The sequence below is a fragment of the Phocoena sinus genome, chromosome 3 (genome assembly GCF_008692025.1).
Source record: "Phocoena sinus isolate mPhoSin1 chromosome 3, mPhoSin1.pri, whole genome shotgun sequence".
Taxonomy (NCBI): domain Eukaryota; kingdom Metazoa; phylum Chordata; class Mammalia; order Artiodactyla; family Phocoenidae; genus Phocoena; species Phocoena sinus.
The window spans coordinates 109,437,753-109,459,774 of NC_045765.1; the positions used below are offsets into that span (position 1 = coordinate 109,437,753).

General features: G+C 37.9%; 1 protein-coding gene across 7 annotated transcripts in view; it reads right to left on the minus strand.

Annotated features, from left to right (window-relative positions):
• The window catches only part of ZFYVE16 (zinc finger FYVE-type containing 16), a 58,352-nt gene extending 37,109 nt beyond the window's left edge, over positions 1 to 21,243 (minus strand). For 2 of the 7 annotated variants that reach the window (XM_032626694.1, XM_032626691.1), the window contains exons 1-3: positions 20,750 to 21,230; positions 3,834 to 3,942; positions 927 to 3,196 (exon numbers count right to left, since the gene is read on the minus strand). In XM_032626694.1, coding sequence (XP_032482585.1) covers positions 927 to 3,196; positions 3,834 to 3,903 — 2,340 coding nt within the window. In that variant the 5' untranslated portion in view covers positions 3,904 to 3,942; positions 20,750 to 21,230. Of the gene's footprint in view, positions 1 to 926; positions 3,197 to 3,833; positions 3,943 to 17,542; positions 17,670 to 20,477; positions 20,653 to 20,749 lie in introns of those variants that run through there. The other 5 variants (XM_032626692.1, XR_004349198.1, XM_032626689.1 and 2 more) reach the window with 5 other exon arrangements.
• Between the last annotated feature and the right edge of the window lie 779 nt (positions 21,244 to 22,022).

Genomic DNA, 22,022 nt, shown 5'->3' on the forward strand with positions numbered 1-22,022 from the left:
CTACAAATGGAGTATAATCTTTAGAAAGTGTGAATCACTATGTTCGATACCTGAAACTTTCATAATATTGTAAATCAACTATACTCAATTAAAAAAAAAAAAGAGGGGCTTCCCTGGTGGCGCAGTGGTTGAGAGTCCGCCTGTTGATGCAGGGGACACAGGTTCGTGCTGGTCTGGGAAGATCCCACATGCCGCGGAGTGGCTAGGCCCGTGAGCCATGGCCACTGCGCCTGCGCGTCGGAGCCTGTGCTCCGCAACGGGAGAGGCCACAACAGTGAGAGGCCCCAACAGTGAGAGGCCCCAACAGTGAGAGGCCCGCATACCGCAAAAAAGAAAAAAGGAAAAAGAAAAACAAGTAGAATGTTATTTTTCTAAAAGAGAGTAGGGTTGATCTGAGACTAACATATTACTGGAAAATGCTGAAAAAAACGCAATGTTATTTCTAGAGGCAACTCTTGAGTCCATAGACTATTAAGATAGTCAGAACACAAATGAAGTCACAGCTTCAGCGTTCTGAACCTTGTGCAAGCCAATCTGCTTTTTTTCTCAGTGTTTACCTCAAGTATCGAGCATAACACTAGCTGCAGAGTAGTCTTGAAATTAAGTATTCAAGGATAAACTGGAAGCTGACTGAATTCCGTGCATCTGATGTGTTCATGTTAGAGAGAGAATGAAACGTATTCTTAGATTTCACAAAAATTAGTGTTCCTCATTTCCCAGTATGTAATACCCATGACAATGTGACATTTATTCAAACCTCAAGCAATCTGTAAAATGACAGTGCTTTACACACTTCCACGTAGGTGAAAAACGATGATTTTAAACTAACTGAATCTTGTAATCATCTCTTTATCAGCTTTTTTGTCACATTAAATTTCATTTAAAATGTCTCAAAAGAATAAAAGACAAAGATTTTTATAGCTTACTTTTCCACATGCTCTGCAGTGATGTCGCCGTTTCGTAAAAGTAAATTTGACTTGGCAGTTCATACAATTTGGAGCTTCTGAATCAGGAACCCAAGTAGGTTGTTTCTGGCCCAAAACAAGGCCTTCTTTGCAAGTGTTTGCAGGCAGAGATTCTTCATTTGCAGTTACAAAACTGGATCCACCTTCAAAATTACTTTCTATATCAATGTAATTAGAATTGAAGCTAACCTGAGGATCAGTCACAGAATCTGTAGCACAAGTGGTTGGAACAATGGTATTTGCTATTCTGGGTTCACTTTCAGACATATTTGGAACATCCAGCTTATTTGGTTCCTTTGAACTCCTTGTTCTTGATGGAACACTAAACAGTTGCTTAGGTCTGGCACCTCCAACATGAACAGATTGACTGTTACTATCAGAGACTGATAATTCATTTGTAATCTCAGACTTACTGCTAGATAACACTTGTTCAACTGGAATTGCACTTTTTTCCCCTAAAGAAAGGCTACCATTTTCTGTTGTATTCTGTTTATCAACCGTTTCGCAAATCATATTAATACCAGGACTTTCCCCAGTAGCTCCTGCTTCAGCATTGAAATATATATTATCGACATTTCCATCATCTGGGCCTTTCATATCTATCTGATTCATCTGAGATTTTGAGACATTTACATTTTCTTCAAATGGTTTTATGTTACTAGGCTGAAGATACTGTTCAGTTAGAAAGGCATCAAGTTCAGCATCACTAACTGGTGCACCACTTTTCATGCCTTCATCAATATTAAAGTAATCCAGATCTTGTCCACTGATATCATTGCTTGAAAAAGTGAAACCTTCACAACAGTCAGGAGATTCTGGGGCATTAGCACCAGAAAGCTCTATTTGAGATTCTGCAGCTGTAGAAGAACTGGTGTTATCAGGGTAATCCAAAGACTCAACTCTAACTACCATCTGGTTAGAATCTGCCTTTCTATCTCCCATCTTTTCAATTAATGGCTGATGAGGTATGTTTTTACATTTTTCCTGTTTCAAAAGATCAGTCTCCTTCAAAGGTTCCCCACCTGAAGTCATATTCTGTATTTCTTCATGCACAGTCACTGCATCTTTTATATTATCTTTATATTCATTCTGGGGTAAACTATCACCATGAGCTTTATTTTCAATTAATGATCCACACAAAGACCCAGGTACTGGAAGACAGGACAATGAGGAATATGTATTTTCACTTGAAACATGTAAAGTTGAAGCAGAATCTTGGTTTTCATCCTTATTATCTCTAAGATCTAAATTTCTTGAGTCTTCTTTTGCAGATTGTTTTATAAATATAGCAGTCCTATCTTCCTGAAAGGAAAAGTCAGTTAACTTGAAATTTTCATCTCTTAAATTTAAATCATTTAAGCATAAACCTCCGTTTTTTGGAAGACTGCAAGACAAAGCACTTGTGCTGCCTCCTTCTTTTAAACATTCTGGGGCAGCTATGACTGGCACATCTACCTCCTCTTTTACCAAACAGCCATCAGCTTTTACTAATTCACATGGCTGGTTCTTGTACTGTAGGTGGTCTTTGGCATCAAACATTTTGGAACTTTGTTGAGTCAAAGCAGATGGCATGTTGAAATCAACAACTGGTTCTAACTGATTAGAGATCTTTTTATCCTCTAAATTTTCTTTTCCGCTGTAATTACACGAATCTGAAAGTGTCGTATCTACTTTTATACCAAATTCTTTAGTTCCACTGATTTCTCTGTTTTGTAATTCAGAACTGACATCATTCTGTTCCTCTTTGACTGTATTATTACCACTGTCTGTTGAAGAAATACAGAAAGTTTCTGACACTGAAGATAAATCCAATCCAATCAAGGAATCTGCACTAGACTTAAAATCATCTGGCAATAATTTTTTAATATCTTCTTCACTATTAATTACATGAACTAAGTTACCCATGTCACTTATCAGATCACAGACAGGTTTACTACATCGTCCCATATATAGAGGCTGGATTTCATCTGAAGTGCCACCATCCACAGAAGAAAGGAGATCAAGTCCTGTTACATTTTTTTCATTTTGTATAGAAGTTTGTCCCTCAAGTGTTTTTTCATTCAGGGCAATTTGATTTGTTTCATAGCCTGTTTCTGATGAGGCACAACAATTAATGCATTGTTGATCCTTTGGAAGCAGTGAAGTTAGCTGTGAGGAAGCCAACTCTGAAGAGACTGAATAGTGGTTAGAATCATATGAATTTTGCGCATCTTGGAGATAATCCTGTTCATCTAATTAAAATAGAAATATAATGTTAGTCAGGAGACCCAAATCAAAATTATTACAAAGACGTTATGGTTTCTACGACTTCTAAACTTTTTTTTAGACCAGAAATATATTACTCTCCTGCAAAATAGTAATAACCTCCAAAATTATTTTCACTTGGATTTAAATTACTTGGGGTTTTTACTTTTTAATGTAGATGTCATAATATGATAGAAATTCTACTCAAAATAACTCAGTTGCACTATAAAAACCAGACGAAGGAAGAGCTGAAAAACAATCTAACTTCTTTGTTCTGCCCTCCAGTTTCCTAGTCTTCATCCTAAGATGAGGAAAATACTATCTTTCATAGTAATGAAATACCAATTAATATAGAACTTTCAGGTTGCTTTCAGCTGGTTCGTATGTTGTATTTAAAGGTCTTTCTTTTACCTAAACGTGTATCTGGAGAGAAACTTCTACCTTTCTTACTTCTATTTCTGGCTATTGGTTCTATTCAGTATAAGAATACACTAATTCATTATAATAAGTGAATGTTTTACAGAAGATAACCATGTGACCAAAATTGAAACCAAGTTTTGCTAAGAGTACTAATTACGGACATTTTAAAATTACATTAATGGCAAAAATGAAAAACTGACAAACCTGGATTCTGTTCAAAATCATCGAGGAGTTTATCCAAGTCACTGACTGCTGCTTTAAAATAACTGTCCATCCTACTTGTAGACTTACTCAGAATTTAATTCTTGTGTGCCTAGAAAATACGAAGTATGATAGTTCATTTAATTCTCTGACATATAAATATTATACCATGTACTGCATGCCAAGAAACAGAGCCAGGGAATAGACACAAATAAAATGTAAGTGTATTGCTTTGAAGAATCTGTAATTTAGTTGGGGAAATTCCTCTATATATACAAAAATGACATGAAAACAAACTCTAACAACATAACATGCATACATAAACTATTTAAAATTTAAAACACTTATCTAAATAACTCATGGGTCAAAGAATGCATAGTTGAAAGCTATAGTTGTAAGTACCACGTATCAAATAATATAAAATATACTACACACAAATAAAAATACTGCATGTAAAAACTTGCGAGATTCAGCAAAAGTGAATACTTAAAGACAGATACCTAGAGACTTAGATGCTTATACTAGAAAAAAAAAGAATGAAAACAAATAAGCTAACAGCAGAAATTAAAGAAATAGAAAACAAGCATATGAGAGAGGTACAAGAAAACTAAAAGTTAGTTTTATGAATAAAGTAGAAGAACCTCTGATCTGTGGCAGGAGCTCCATCAAATAAGCCTGAGACACCTTGAAGGAATCTATCAATGACTAATGGGACAATATAAAAAGGACACAGGAGCTAAGTATCACTGGCTTAAATGGGACAAATGAACCTCAAATAAATGAAGACTACAAAGGACTGACCACAAATCAAATGGATTAAAAAAAACAAACAAACCAAGAGATCATAATGATACTAAAAACAAAACCAAAAACCACCACTCATTAGAGAGTTGCTAGGGCAGTAACCCTTTACTCTGAAAATTGATATACTAAGAGAAAAGAACTAAGAATTTATCCTGCCCTTTATTTACAAAATGTACTTTAGGATAAGAAAACAGTTGCTGAGGAAGAATTCTTTATATAAGAATTCCAGTTGATAAATGCAGAAAGATATTAAAATTGTTTTAATCATTTCTTCATAGTCCCTAAAACAATAAATGGACTACACAATGGCTATCAATGGATGTTAAAACTGTTAGATGAAAGCTGGTTCTTTGAGAAGATAAACAAAATAGATAAACCACTAGCCAGACTCATCAAGAAAAAAGGGAGAAGACTCAAATCAATAGAATTAGAAATGAAAAAGGAAAAGTAACTAACAACTGACACTGCAGAAATAAAAAAAATCATGAGAGATTACTACAAGCAACTCTATGCCAATAAAATGGACAATCTGGAAGAAATGGACAAATTCTTAGAAATGCACAACCTGACAAGACTGAATCAGGAAGAAATAGAAAATATGAACAGACCAATCACAAGCACTGAAATTGAAACTGTGATTAAAAATCTTCCAACAAACAAAAGCCCAGGACCAGATGGCTTCACAGGTGAATTCTATCAAACGTTTAGAGAAGAGCTAACACCTATCCTTCTCAAACTCTTCCAAAATATAGCAGAGGGAGGAACACTCCCAAATTCCTTCTACTAGGCCACCATCACCTTGATACCAAAACCAGACAAGGATGTCACAAAGAAAGAAAACTACAGGCCAATATCACTGATGAACATACATGCAAAAATCCTCAACAAAATACTAGCAAACAGAATCCAACAGCACATTAAAAGGATCATACACCATGATCAAGTGGGGTTTATTCCAAGAATGCAAGGATTCTTCAATATACGCAAATCTATCAATGTGATAATAAACCATATTAACAAATTGAAGGAGAAAAACCATATGATCATCTCAATAGATGCAGAGAAAGCTTTCGACAAAATTCAACACCCATGTATGATAAAAACTCTGCAGAAAGTAGGCATAGAGGGAACTTTCCTCAACATAATAAAGGCCATATATGACAAGCCCACAGCAAACATCATCCTCAATGGTGAAAAACTGAAAGCATTTCCACTAAGATCAGGAACAAGACAAGGTTGCCCACTCTCACCACTCTTATTCAACATAGTTTTGGAAGTTTTAGCCACAGCAATCAGAGAAGAAAAGGAAATAAAAGGAATCCAAATCGGAAAAGAAGAAGTAAAGCTGTCACCGTTTGCAGATGACATGATACTATACATAGAGAATCCTAAAGATGCTACCAGAAAACTACTAGAGCTAATCAATGAATTTGGTAAAGTAGCAGGATACAAAATTAATGCACAGAAATCTCTGGCATTCCTATATACTAATGATGAAAAATCTCAAAGTGAAATCAAGAAAACACTCCCATTTACCATTGCAACAAAAAGAATAAAATATCTAGGAATAAACCTACCTAAGGAGACAAAAGACCTGTATGCAGAAAATTATAAGACACTGATGAAAGAAATTAAAGACGATACAAATAGATGGAGAGACATACCATGTTCTTGGATGGGAAGAATCAACATTGTGAAAATGACTCTACTACCCAAAGCAATCTACAGATTCAATGCAATCCCTATCAAACTACCACTGGCATTTTTCACAGAACTAGAACAAAAAATTTTGCAATTTGTATGGAAACACAAAAGACCCCGAATAGCCAAAGCAATCTTGAGAACGAAAAAAGGAGCTGGAGGAATCAGGCTCCCTGAGTTCAGACTATCCTACAAAGCTACAGTAATCAAGACAGTATGGTACTGGCACAAAAACAGAAAGATAGATCAATGGAACAGGATAGAAAGCCAGAGATAAACCCACGCACATATGGACACCTTATCTTTGATAAAGGTGGCAGGAATGTACAGTGGAGAAAGGACAGCCTCTTCAATAAATGGTGCTGGGAAAACTGGACAGGTACATGTAAAAGTATGAGATTAGATCACTCCCTAACACCATACACAAAAATAAGCTCAAAATGGATTAAAGACCTAAATGTAAGGCCAGAAACTATCAAACTCTTAGAGGAAAACATAGGCAGAATACTCTATGACATAAATCACAGCAAGGTCCTTTCTGACCCACCTCCTAGAGTAATGGAAATAAAAACAAAAATAAACAAATGGGACCTAATGAAACTTCAAAGCTTTTGCACAGCAAAGGAAACCATAAACAAGACCAAAAGACAACCCTCAGAATGGGAGAAAATATTTGCAAATGAAGCAACTGACAAAGGATTAATCTCCAAAATTTACAAGCAGCTCATGCAGCTCAATAACAAAAAAACAAACAACCCAATCCAAAAATGGGCAGAAGACCTAAATAGACGTTTCTCCAAAGAAGGTATACAGAATGCCAACAAACACATGAAAGAATGCTCAACATCATTAATCATTAGAGAAATGCAAATCAAAACTACAATGAGATATCATCTCACACCAGTCAGAATGGCCATCATCAAAAAATCTAGAAACACTAAATGCTGGAGAGGGTGTGGAGAAAAGGGAACACTCTTGCACTGCTGGTGGGAATGTGAATTGGTTCAGCCACTATGGAGAACAGTATGGAGGTTCCTTAAAAAACTACAAATAGAATTGCCATATGACCCAGCAATACCACTACTGGGCATATACCCTGAGAAAACCAAAATTCAAAAAGAGTCATGTACCAAAATGTTCATTGCAGCTCTATTTACAATAGCCCAGAGAAGGAAACAACCTAAGTGCCCATCATCGGATGAATGGATAAAGAAGATGTGGCACATATATACAATGGAATATTACTCAGCCTTAAAAAGAAACGAAATTGAGCTATTTGTAATGAGATGGATAGACCTAGAGTCTGTCATACAGAGTGAAGTAAGTCAGAAAGAAAAAGACAAATACCGTATGCTAACACATATATATGGAATTTAAGAAAAAAAAATGTCATGAAGAACCTAGGGGTAAGACAGGAATAAAGATGCAGACCTACTGGAGAACGGACTTGAGGATATGGGGAGGGGGAAAGGTGAGCTTTGACAGGGCGAGAGAGAGTCATGGACATATACACACTAACAAACGTAGTAGGGTAGATAGCTAGTGGGAAGCAGCCGCATGGCACGGGGATATTAGCTTGGTGCTTTGTGACAGCCTGGAGGGGTGGGATAGGGAGGGTGGGAGGGAGGGAGACGCAAGAGGGAAGACATATGGGAACATATGTATATGTATAACTGATTCACTTTGTTATAAAGCAGAAACTAACACACCATTGTAAAGCAATTATACCCCAGTAAAGATGTTAAAAACAAACAAAAAACAAAAAAACTGTTAGATGAAAGGTTGAGGGGAACTTTATAATGGTGGGATCAGGCCAACACATCTAAATCCAGTGACCAACTTTACCATCAATTAATGTGGAAGACATAGAATCACATACAAAATATTCCTGCCCAAAAAAAACAAACAAAAAAACCAAAAAAACCCAAAAAAACCTGAATCCAAATCTAATCAAGTTTTTAGCACTAACTGCATATTTACAGGAAATTCAAGGATAGAGGGACAATTTAAATGATATCAAAAGAAAGCAATTGGCTAAATCCAGAAGGGGAAACACTTTTCAGCAATGTTCCTCAAACAGTTGATAGTGAATGACTTTTTTTTTAAACTTCCAGTCTGTTACAAACTGTTACTTTTGTAAAACACAATAAAACAATACAAATTTTGCAATAATATACAAACAAAACGATATAGATTATTAAACACATTTGAATGGTGCCCTGAGTAAGGAATAGGAGTGGGAAATGAAGTATAAAAGACAATAAACTACTGAAAGGGCTTTACTAGAGCCACTTATGATGGTCACCATGAACTGAGGACACATGAGGCTCAGAAAAAATGAGAGATACTTTAAAGATGGGTTAAAAAAGATTATATAGAGCTTAAGAGAACTGAACAAACAGGAAGACCTATCTGAAGAAATAACCTAAAATGTAGCCCAGAGAGATGCGGAAGAAGAAAATATGAAAAAAGAAGTTAAAAAACATGGATGACAGAATGAGAATGGAGCCCTGTAAGGAAAACAGAGCATGGAACAAGTATGCTTGAAAAGATAATGCCAGGAATTCCAGAACTGATGAAAAACACAACAGATAGAGGTAACCCATTACCAAGCAGTATAAATACAGTTGACCCTTGAACTACATGGCTTTGAACTGCACAGCTCACTTATCTGCAGATTTTTTTCAATAGTAAATACTGCAATACTCCACAGAGTTGGTTGAATCATGGATATGGAGGAACCATGGATACGGAGGGCTGACTATAGGTTATATGTGAATTTTTGACTTGCAGAGAATCAGCACCCCAACCCTCACATGGTTCAATGGTCAACTGTAAAGAGAAGTTAGATACTCTACAGTGAAACTTTTGAACTCCAAGATAGAATAGCCAGAGAGAAAATGTCATCTTCAAAGAAACAATAATTACGCTAGCACAAGGTAAACTTCAGAACAATTCTCATTAACAATGGTATGCTATCCTATTCATTAAAGCATATTATTCTTTTATTTCCATTTTTAAATTTTATTTATACCATACATATACAAAAGTACATGAAAACACATAGGCACCAAAACAAATAAAAGGAACTTGGAGGAAGAGACAATATAGGAAGAAGAAAACTTCAAAGAAACTAATATTCTCAGAAAAAAAAACCAATGCGACTATGAAACAGCAACAGGAAGCCATACGTAAAGAATATGTGAAGAAAAAAGATCATGAAAATTGATAACACAGATCTTAAAATTCAAGTGAGGCTTACAGAATGTAGTAAAAGCAGTGCTTAAAGGGGCACTTATAGCATTAAGTGCATATATTAAAAAAGAAAGATCTAAGAATCCATAATCTAAGCTTCCACTTTGGGAAATTAGAAAAAGAACAACTTAAGCCCAAAGTAGGTAGAAGGAAAGGTAACAAAGATCAGAGCAGAAATCAATGAAATTAAAAACAGGAAAATAGAGAAATGGAGAAAAACCACTGAAACCAAAAACTCTTTCTTTGAAAAAAGTAAAATTGATAAACTAGGCTAATTAAAAAAAGAGAGAGATACAAATAACCAATATCAGAAGTGAAAGAGGGGTCATAACTATTGATACCATGGACACTTAAAGGAAAATAAAGCAATATTATGAACAATTCTATGCCCCCAAACTTGATCATTTTGATGAAATGGACTAATTCCTTGAAAAACACAAACTACCAAAATTCACACAAAAACAGACAACATGAACAGTCCTATATATATTAACAAAACTGAATCAATAATTAATAACCTTCCACAAAAAAAGTCATCAGGTCTAGATAGCTTCACTGGTGAATTTTACCAAATATTTAATGAAGAAATGATCCAAATCTTCCATAGTCTCCTTCAGAAAAAAAGAAGCACAGGGAACACTTCCTAACTCAATTCTATAAGACCAGCATTACTCCAATACCAAAATCAGATAAAGACATTACAAGAAAGAAAAACTACAGACCAATGTAACTTATGAACACAGAAGTAAAAACCCACAACAAAATATTAGCAAATCAAATCCAGTGATGTATAAACAAAATTATACGCAACAACCAAGTGGGATTTATTCAGGTATGCAAGGCGGGTTCAACATTTGAAGATTAATCAATGTAACATACCACATCAACAGACTAAAGAAAAATTATCATATAATCATATGAACTGATGCAAAAGAAAAAGCATTCGACAAGACCCAATACTTACTCATGATAAAAGCTCTCAGCAAATTATGAGTAGAGGAGAACTTCTTCAGTTTGATGAAGAATATCCACAAAATACCTACAGCTACCATTACACAATATATTTAGTGATGAGAAGCTAGATGCCCTACCCCCAAAGACTGGGATCAAGGAAAGGATGTCTTCTCTCACCACTCCTATTGCACATAGTACGGAAACCCTCACTAGTGTAATAAGAAAAGGAAATGAAAGGTACACTGTTTGGAAAGGAAGAAATAAAAATGTCTTTATTTGTGATGACATGATTTTCAATGTAGAACATCTCCCCAAACTGACCCCCCAATATGGAAAAGTGAGTGTAATAGCAAGGATGCAGGATACAAGGTTAATATACAAAAGTCAAATGCTTCCTACATGAGCAAGGAACAGTTGGAATTTGAAATTTTAAAAAACAGCTTTTACAATATACCTCAAAGATTAAATGCCTAGATATAAGTATAAAATATATACAGGACCTATATGTGGAAAACTACAAAATGCTGACAAAAAATCAAAGAAGATCTAAATAAATGGAGATATAGTCCATGTTTATGGACAAGGAGACAATACTGTTAAGATGTTAGTTCTTCCAACCTGATCTGTAGATTCAGTGCAATCCCAATCAAAATCCCAGTAAACTATTTTGTAGAACTCACGAAACTGATTCTGAAGTGTATATGGAAAGGCAAAGGACCTATAACAGTCAACACGATACAGGGATACCTTGAAGATATTGTAGATTTGGTTCCAGGCCAGTGAATATCACAATAAAGTGAGTTGCACAAATTTCTTGGTTTCCCAGTGCACATAAAAGTTATATGGCATTCGTCCAAATGATTTAAAGATTTACACTATACTGTAGTTTATTGTGTGCAATACTATTATGTATAAGAAAACCAATGTACACACCTCAATTAAAAAATTCTTTATGCTAAAAATGCTAATCGTCATCTAGGCCCTCAGCAAGTTATAGTAGTAACATCAAAGATCACTGATCCCAGATCACCATAACAAATATAATAATAATGAAAAGTATGAAATACTGCAAGAATTACACCTTACATAAGAATGTATTTTAAATGGATAATAGAGGGGGAGTGGCTAAGACAGAGGAATAGGAAGACCTTGAGCTCACCTCCTCCCATGGGCACACCAAAATTACTACTTAAAGAGAAACTATTGATGAGAACTAGCAGAAATGATCTTCTACAACTTAATATAAAGAAGGAACCCCAACAAGATGGGTAGGAGAGGTGGAAACATGGTACAGTCAAGACACATACCCTTGGGTGGGTGATCCGTAAGCAGCAGGATAATTACAACTGCAGAGGTTCTCCCCAAGGAACAAGGGGCCTGAGCTCCATATCAGGTTCCCCAGCCTGGGGGTCCTACACCAGGAGAATGCGCGTCCTAAAACATTAGGCTCTGGGCTTACATTCAGGATAGCCAGAGGGCTGGGGGAATTAGAGCCTTCACTCTTAAAAGTGTGCACACCAAAGCACACATGCGCTGAGATCCAGGGCAGAAGCAGTAATTTGAAAGGAGATTTGGTCAGACCCACTTGCTGATCTTAGAGAGACTCCTGGAGAGGCAGGAGGCAACTGGAACTTACCCTGGGGACATAGATGCTGGCAGCAGTCGTTTTGGGGAGCTCATTCTACCATAAGGACACTGGTGACGAGAAGCACCATTTTGGAATCCTCCCTCTGGCTTATCAGCCATGGGATCTGGACCTAACCAACAGCAGGCCAGCATCAGCTCCACGACATCCCAGACCTCACAGCCAACCATGTCAGGAACCAGCCCTGCCCACCAACAGGCGAACACCAGCCTCAGGACCGGGCTCCGCCCACTAATGGCCAGCACTAGTCCTGGCCCAAGCACCTCATGACCCAGCCCTGCCCATCAGCAGTCTAGCATCAGGACTGGGACACCACAGGCCATGCAGCCAGCCACGTCAGGACCTGGCCCTGCCACCAGCAGCCAGCAGTCTTCACACTACTCAGGGCATGGCAACCAAACCAGACAAGGGGTCAGCCACACCCACCAGGATGCCCACAGCAGTCACCCCAACAAAATAGAAGGGCCCATGCAGTCCACCTAGAGGGCACTCCCTAGAGCAGATAGGCCCGGGGATGAGAGGGGAGTATGCTGCTGGGCATCATAGGACGTCTTCTACATAAGGTCATTTCTCCAAGATCAGGAAGCATACCCAACCTACCAAATACACAGAAATAAAGACAGAGAATTAGGCAAATGAGGCAACGGAGGAATATGTTCCAAATGAAGGAACAAGATAAAACCCCAGAAGAAGAACTAAGTGGAGATAAGTAATCCACTTGATAAAGAGTTCAAGGTAATGATAATAAAAATGCTCAAAGAACTCAGGAATAGAATGGATGAGAACAGTGACAAGTTGGAAGTTTCCAACAAAGAATTAGAAAATATAAAGAACCAAACAGAGTTGAAGAATACAATAACTGAAAGAAAAAAAATACTCCAGAAGGAATCAGCAGTAGACTAGATGATACAGAGGAACAGATCAGTGAACTAGAAGACAGAGTAGTAGAAATCATTCAAGCGGAACAGGAAAAGAAAAAACGAATTAAAAAAAAAAAAGAGGACAGCTTAAGAGACCTCTAAGACAACATCAAGTGTACTAACTTTGCATTATAGGAGTTCCAGAAGGAGAAGAGAGAGAGAAAGGGGCAGAGAACATATTTGAAGACATAATAGCTGAAAACTTCCTTAACCTGGGAAAGGAAACAGACATTCAGAACCCACAGAATCAAGGAATCACAGAGAGTCCCAAACAAGATCAACCAAAAGAGAACAAAGACATATGGAAATAAAATGGCAAAACTGCCATCTGTAACAACATGGATGGAACTAGAGGGTATTATGCTAAGTGAAATAAGTCAAACAGAGAAAGACAATTACTATATGATTTCACTTATATGTACAATCTGAAAAACAAATGAACAAACACAACAAAAGAGAAAGAGTCATATATATAAAGAACAAATCCCCCTTGCCAGAGGGAAGGGTGATGGGGGGAGGAGAGAACTAGATGAGGGAGACTAAGAGGTACAAACTTCCAGTTACAAAATAAATAAGTCATGGGTATGAAATGTACAGGGTGGGGAATACAGTCAATAATTATTTAATATCTTTGTATGGTGAGAGATGGTAACTAGAGTTATTGTGGTGATCATTTTGAAATGTATAGAAATATCAAATCACTATGTTATATACCAGGAACTCACATAGTATTGTAGATCATTTATACTTCAAAAGCAAACAAACAAACTCAGAAAAAAAGATCAGATTTGTGGTTAACAGAGGCAGGGGGTGGAGGGAGGGGGAACTGGATGAAGGTAGCAAAAAGGTACAAACATCAGTTATAGGATAAATAAGTACTAGGGATGTAATGTACAGCATGATAAATACAATTAACATTGCTGTATGTTATATATGAAAGTTGTTGACAGTAAACCCTAAGAGTTCTCATAACAAGGAAAAAAATTTTTTTCTATTTCTTTAATTTTGTATCTATATGAGATAAAGGATGTTCACGAAACTTACTCTGGTAATCGTTTCATGATGTATGGAAGTCAAATCATTATGCTGTACATCTTAAACTTATATAGTGCTGTATGTCAGTTTTATCTCAATGAAACAGGAAGAAGAAATAAAAATAAAATGGATGAGACTAAATGTAAAATGCAATATTCTAAAAACTTCTTGAAAAAGCATAAGAGAAAATCTATATAACCTTGGGTTGGTGATGATTTTTTTTTTTTTTTTTTTTTACGGTATGCGGGCCTCTCACTGCTGTGGCCTCTCCCGTTGCGGAGCACAGGCTCCGGACGCGCAGGCTCAGTGGCCATGGCTCACGGGCCCAGCTGCTCCACGGCATGTGGGATCCTCCCGGACCGGGACACGAACCCATAGTCCCCTGCATCGGCAGGCGGACTCTCAACCACTGCGCCACCAGGGAAGCCCCGGTGATGAATTTTTAAATATAACACCAATGGCATGAGACATGAAAGAAAAAAATTGATAAGTTGGACATTACTGAAGTTAAAAAAAAATCTGCTCTGAAAAAGACACTGTTAAGAAAATGAGAAGACAAGCCACAGAGTGGGAGATAATATTTGCAAAACACATAACTGATAAAGGACTTGTGTCCGAAGTCCTCAAAAAACTCTTAAAATTCAATAATTAGATAACAAACAATCCAATTAAACAATGGGCAAAAGTTCTGAACAGATACCTCTCCGAAGAAGATATAAAGTTTGCCCAACAAGGACCTACTGTATAGCATAGGGAACTCTGCTCAATACTCTATAATAACCTAAATGGGAAAAGAATTTTAAAAAGAATAGATACATGTATAACTGAATCACTCTGCTGTACACCTGAAACTAACACAAGATTGGTAATCAACTATACTCTAAAATAAAAATTTAAAAAGATATAAAATTTGCAAATAAGCATATGATAAAATGATCAATATCATTTATCTTTAGAGAACTACAGATTTAAATAATGAGATACCACTTCATATCTATTACAATGGCTGAAATCCAAAAAACTGACAATACCAAATGCCCCAAGGATGCCAAACAGCAGGAACTCTCATTTATTGCTGATAGGAATGCAACATGGTACAGCCACTTTGGAAAACACCTTGGCAGTCTCTCACAAAACTAAACATAGTCTTACCATATGAACCAGCAATCATAATACTGGGTATTTACCCAACTGATTAAAGATTTATGTCCACATAAGAACTGAGATGTGAATGTTTATAGCAGCTTTATTCATAACTGCCAAAATGTGGAAGCATCCAAGATGTCCTTCAGTAAGTGAATGGCTAAATAAACTCTAGTACATCCATGCAATGGAACATTATTCAGTGATATAAAGAAATGTACCATCAAGCCACAAAAAGATGGATGAATCTTAAATGGGTATTGCTAAGTGAAAGAAAGCAGTCTAAAAAATCTCTATACTATACAATTCTAATTTTATGACATTCTGGAATGGGTAAAACTAGAGCGACAGTACACACATCAGTGATTGCCAGTGCTCTGGAGTAGGGGAGGACAGAACAGGTAAAGCAAAGTGGATCTTTTAGGGTGGTGAAACTATTCAGTATAATACTATAATGGTGAATACAAGACATTAAGCATTTGTCAGTACCCATACAACTTTATAACACAAAGAATAACCTCAATGTATGCAAATTTTTAAAAATGTTTAGAAGGTTGGGGGACTCAGATGGAATGCAGAATGTGAAAAAAAAAGTCTAAATGCATTACGAATGTATAAAACAACCATGCTGAAGGGGGTGGAGAAATAAAGTTCTACCTTTGGAAATAAGTGGAGTCTAAAGGCAACACAAGCATTGTACTCTAGTTGATAAAGTTGTTTCTCCTGGGGGTATGGGTTAATTCTGAAACCATCATACACATATGCTGGAAATGAAATTAAATAAATGGATGGCTGATGGTGGGAGTGAGGTTTCCACTTTTGGAGGGGAAGGTTATATATAAGCAAGGGGAGGAAGCTAGAATGATCCATGTGGTAATGAATTTGAGTGGGAGACATCAGTATAAATTCATGTTTAGCTTAATATGGACACAGATGGTTACACATTTGTAATAATTTTTTGTTTGAAATATTTATAGATATTTATTTATTTATTTCGCGTACCGCAAAAAAAAAAACATATTTATGGTTTATAGCATAAACCATATCTCTTGCTCCATCAGCTGAAAGGGCCTAAAAGCAAGACGTCTTAGTGGCAACAAGCACACTAGTGCCCAGATCTTGGTTTCTCCAACAAAAAGAACCAAGGCTCCTTGGAGAAATTGCTGATTGTTAAGACTGGGACAGGAAATATACAAGATGAGCATGGAGTATCTTATAATGCAGGAAAGTAAGGAAATGCATGTGCACATACATGCACACACATAATGAAGGAGGTATGTCAAAATTTGCCTCCCATTCAGTCTTTCTCAGGAAACTACTAGAAGATGTACTTTGCCAACATGAAGGCGACACCAAGAAAGAAAGAAGACCTGACATCCTGGAAACAGGTTATCCCACACAGGGGAGAGAAAAATGAAATTCACAGATGAGCATAAAAGGACACTTCAGGAAGATAGCTGTACAACAGGCCTAGAGAGCAACCCATCAAGATGGAGGCAGGGTGACAGAAAATTACAGGAAAACTGTTGCAAAATAAACAAACAGATGATCTGATGTGTGTGAATCTACCAACAGGAGATTTACACATCTTGCCTGAAAGGTTGTTAATAGATTAAATAAAAGATATGAAAAGATATATTAAAAAACCAAGATGATTATTAACTCTAGGAAAAACACAGAATTATATAAGGAAGTATCATCACAATATAATACCTGGCTCAGCTGCACACAATATTTACATAAATGATGCAAACACTAAATAATAATTTAACTAAAAATTAACATATAACTAATTTGCAAATATAAAGGAGGGGAGAAGTGCAGTATTTAAACGTGGAGGCTGGTGTAACAAACATAAATTCCCGGGCTTCCCTGGTGGCACAGTGGTTGAGAGTCCGCCTGCCGATGCAGGGGACACGGGTTCGTGCCCCGGTCCGGGAAGATCCCACATGCCGCGGAGCGGCTGGGCCCGTGAGCCATGGCCGCTGAGCCTGCGCGTCCGGAGCCTGTGCTCCGCAACGGGAGAGGCCACAACAGTGAGAGGCCCGCGTACCGCAAAAAAAAAAAAAAAAAAAAAGGTCTAAAGAATGGGAACTTTTGGGGCGTGAAAGCAAGGGAGAAAGCTAGGATTACTGCCAGGTTGCCATCGCAAGTGACTGGGTAGACGGAGGTAGCACTGACCATAACAGGCAATACAAAGAGGAGCAGGACTGAGGGAAAACACGAGTTCACGTTTGGACTGGTGTTTGAAGTACCTTGAGAACATTCTGGGGGAGATGTCCGATAGGCTGTTGAATATAAGGATCTGGATGCAGGAGAGAAGTCTGAGATAGATAAAGATTTGGGAATTGGCAGCACATAGATGTTAATAGATGAAATCACCTAGGAAGAGAATATAGAAGAGGATAGGAGCCTGACATCAGATAACTAAAGGTCACAATTGGTGGTGTTCTTAAAGCCACTCTGAAAAAACTTTGCCCATAGTTCTATGTACTTCCATGAAAAAATATCCAATATATAATGCTAAAAGACAAAAAAATCAAATTGTAAAACTTCATGCATAGTACAAATCCATTTTTACAAATAAGTTGTAAAAAAAATTATAGTATTAGCAAAGTCACAAGAAAAAAAATACAGAGGAGAAAACACCAAACTTTTCACAATGGTGTCTGAGATTATGTAAGCATAACATCTATATTACATGTTCTTATAGTATTTTTTTAACAAAAATATACTACTTCTATAAACAGGAAAAAAGATAATTTTGTTCCTTTCCTTCAAAAAAAATGATAGCATGTATCCTTATAATGTAAAAAGATAATACAAATCTGTTAGAAAAACACTTGGACACTGGACCATAAATGGGCAAACAATATGAACAGATAACTAGTAAGATTATGAAAAAACATTCAATGTACAACCTGCATTACCGAAGTAACACAAATCAGAATACATACCATTCACTGCCTACTAGATCAGAATATGATCTTTTTAATAATAAAAGTACTCAATGTTGGTAAGTGTTTGATTAAAAAGAGCATCTCAGACACGGCTGATAGGAAATAAACTGGTATACTCACTCAGGGGAACAATGTGATAATATGCATCAATCGATTCAAAAAGATTCCTAACATTTGATCTAACGATTCTCATTTCATAAATTCAAGAAAATAATCCAAAACAACTGAAAATATGCAAAGATATTTTGCAAAATCATTAATTGAAACAATCTAAACACCGATATTAGGACACAGAAAATTATGTAGGCATCATAAGTGATGTTTATGTCTATCAAAACTTTTTTTTTTAAGTATATACTCTATGGCCTAGCAATTCCACTTCTAGAGAAACACTAGTACTTAGGCTCAAGAACACATTATAAAGAACTTTCAATGTTGCAATGTTTGTAATAGTGAAAATTGCAAAGAACCTAACAGCTCATCAATACAAGAATGATTAAATCAGCTTTTTAAAACTGTGGTCTGAGGAACCCTAAAGACCCCAAGAGCTTTCGGCAGGTGAGGGCCTTCCTGTTCCAAATACCGATCTGTGCAAGGATGGATTTTCTTAATATGCTTCAGTTTAAACAAGGTAGCGCACCAGACTGAAGGGCAAAGCAAATATGAGAATCTAGCCGTCTCCTATAAAGCCAGACATTAAAGTGACCTACTAAAAATGTAAAACAATGCCATCTTTCTCACTAAATTTTTTAAAAAATATATAGTTACTTTAAACAATATAATTTAATTCAATATATAATGGGTTACTGTTATTTTTAAATGAATAAGTAAAAATTTTTTAATTTTCTGAGTTTTAATTTCTAAAATGGTATATATATACTGCATTAGAAAACAAAAACTCTTCTAGTCCTCGATAATTTTTAAGTTTATAAAGGGCTCCTGAGACCCACTGGATTAAATAAACTGTGATACCATCATATTATGTAATATTATAACTGGGGATGATAATTAAAAGGGAATTTATATTTATCTGTAATGTAACTGTTTCAAAAGACACTTTGCTCATGTATCAGTCGTGTAATCAAAAATCATAAAGTCATGTCTGTGAAGCTTTTTAAAAACATGGGGAAATGCTTAAAATATAATTTTAAGCAAGAAAAGCAGGCAAACCAACTGTATATAAAATCTCATTATTTCAATTAAGAAAATGCCACGGGAAAAAAAGACTCAGGTGAAAACTCAAAATTAACTATTGTTGATTACCTTTAAATGTGGAATTAAAGTTGATTATTTTTCCTTATTCTTTATTATATTTAATTTTTTTTACACTAAACATGCGGTTTAATATCCAGAGGAGAAAAAAGGGAAGAAATTAGGTGAAAAATTATATATAGTTCTACTAGATCAAACCACTGAACTTGTGCCAATTCAAAAGACAAGCTCAAAATAATAAATTAAGGAACCTAATTCGATCAACAAACTGCCTATTTTATTAAAGGAAAAATATTAAGTTATCAAATGTATGGACTGGTTTCCACACGAGTCAAACTAACAAGAACTCCCTTAGTCTGGAATATAGTATCATGCAGTCACGGTAGTACAAGTAAGTTTATAGTTTAAAAGTTAGATCATCTTTTATCATTTTTCAAAGGTATTAAAGAAAAGGTAGACGAAGGGACACTAGCGCGTCCTTCTGGTCTAAAACGATGAGAAAATGCATCGGTGCGAGAATGGGCTTTGCTAGAGCACGGGCGGCGGTGACAGATTCCTCTGCGGGGGCAGAGGCATTTCAGCTCAGAGGCTACCACTCACTCCTCGGGAGCGACAGCCCCTCCTGCAGGCGCAGCCCCTTCCCTGGAGGGACAGGCGGCCCTGGGGGCTCTTCTCCCTTCATCCGCTGCAGCCTGGGGGTTGTTCCCCCGGCAGCGCCCAGCACTCCGGGAGGCCCGGGTGGGTGGGACCCGGCAAACAGCGGCCGTGATTGCCATCCTGGCCTGGCCCGGCCCAACAGGCTTTACCGAGGAGCCGCGAGGTTTGAGAGTCCTTATTTCCCAGCCAGCTCAGGGGGGCTCGGAAAAGGAATGGGTCCGGGGCTCAAGGCTCGGCCCCTGGAGGAACAGGAGGGCCAGACCCAGCGCCTAGGGCAGCGCGACCAGCGGTCACCCCGCCCCCTCCCCGAGGGCAGCAGGGGTGAAGAGAGGCCAAGACGCCTGTTCCAGGGGGCTCTTACCTCCCCACACCCCTGCGGAGCTCTGTGAGGCTTGACGAGACGCCGCGTTAAGGAGTGAAGAGCGACCCCGGCCGGGAATCCAGGGTGTGCGCGATGTCGGCTCAAGGTTTGTTGCCCCCCTACCCCCTCCGACCTAGGGAGAGCAGACAGCGCAGGCGCAGAGAAGGCTTTCTGTGCCTCACACACCCCCTCCTGCGTCCGGGGCCTCCCCGCTCACGAGGCGCCTGCGCGCTGCCATGCCGGTTCTAATCCCAGGGCGCCGCGCTGCTTACCGGAAAGGCCTGAGGAGGTTCTGGGGTGACTGGGGTGACTGGGGCTCCTGAAGATAGGCCGTAGGTCGGGACTCGGTTTCCCACTAGAAGCCTTGGAGCCGGGATCGGGAGACGACTGCGTCCGTGTCCGGCTTCCTCTGCCCTTCGCTGACCTAGACGCAGCTTCCCCCGCCCCCAGCCTCCTGCGTCCTGCGGCCTGTACTGGACACACCCGCCTGCTGGGCAGCCAACGCGGCCTGCTCCCCCCAGCGCTGCTGTCTTCCCGGAAAAAACCTCACTTTTTTTGCTTCGGGCTGGTTTTGCAACCACCCGCAGCCCCCTTCCCCCTCACACCCTGGCAGCAACCAAAATGCTCCTACCCCCCTGCCAAGCCTTAAGCCCTCCAGCCGACTGGCCATTCCCAAGGGCTCTGCCTTTGCCTCTCCTTGCTTTAGTTCTGCTTTTCTGACAGTGGCCGCGAGAACAGCTGCCTCCCCGGTCTGAAAACAAAAGCTAACTCATCCGGAGAAGTAAATGTCAATCATGTGATGTATATTTGTGCTTGTTTGAGCTTTACTGTGTTCACCACAAGTTTCCTATAAACTTAAATAAGGGAAGAAGAGACATCTGTGTGAGGTCAGGGTATTACAGACTGGGGAAAAGAATCCGTCGGTTGCCAAAAGGTTTTACCGGTTCAGAATTCATACTGCTCTTTCAAAAATTTCAAGAGTTTTAGTATTTCAGGAATATATAAGTCTGATGTAATTTGCGGTGAAAGATTTGGGAATCAGCGTTCAAATCCCAAATATGCAAATTGGACAAGCATGGTTACTGATCTTTCAAACATACTTCGTCTTGATTTTCCCAAATTCTGAAATGAAATGGTGTGGCTTTAGTTCAATGATGAAACTTGTATTGATTGCTTAAAATAATTTATTGAGCATCTGCTATGTGACAGACACTGTGTTAAATGCTTTGCTTAGGTCATCTCATTTAATCCTAAGAATAATCCTACGAAGAACAGCATGCATTTTCTCTACTATGTGTCCGGTGTTGCTCACAGATAAATAAAATGGGGTCACTACCCTTATAGAAACACAGTCTTACAGCAAAGATGCATGTATACAAGTACATATTTGAGATAGAAGTATTTATATTGCACAGTGTGAGGACAAAGACTAGAAATAGGAAACACTAAGACCTTAAACAGGTAAATGGGAAAAATATATACATGAACAGTCAATTCACAAAATAAGGAATTTAAATGCCTACTGCATATTTTACTAATGTTCAA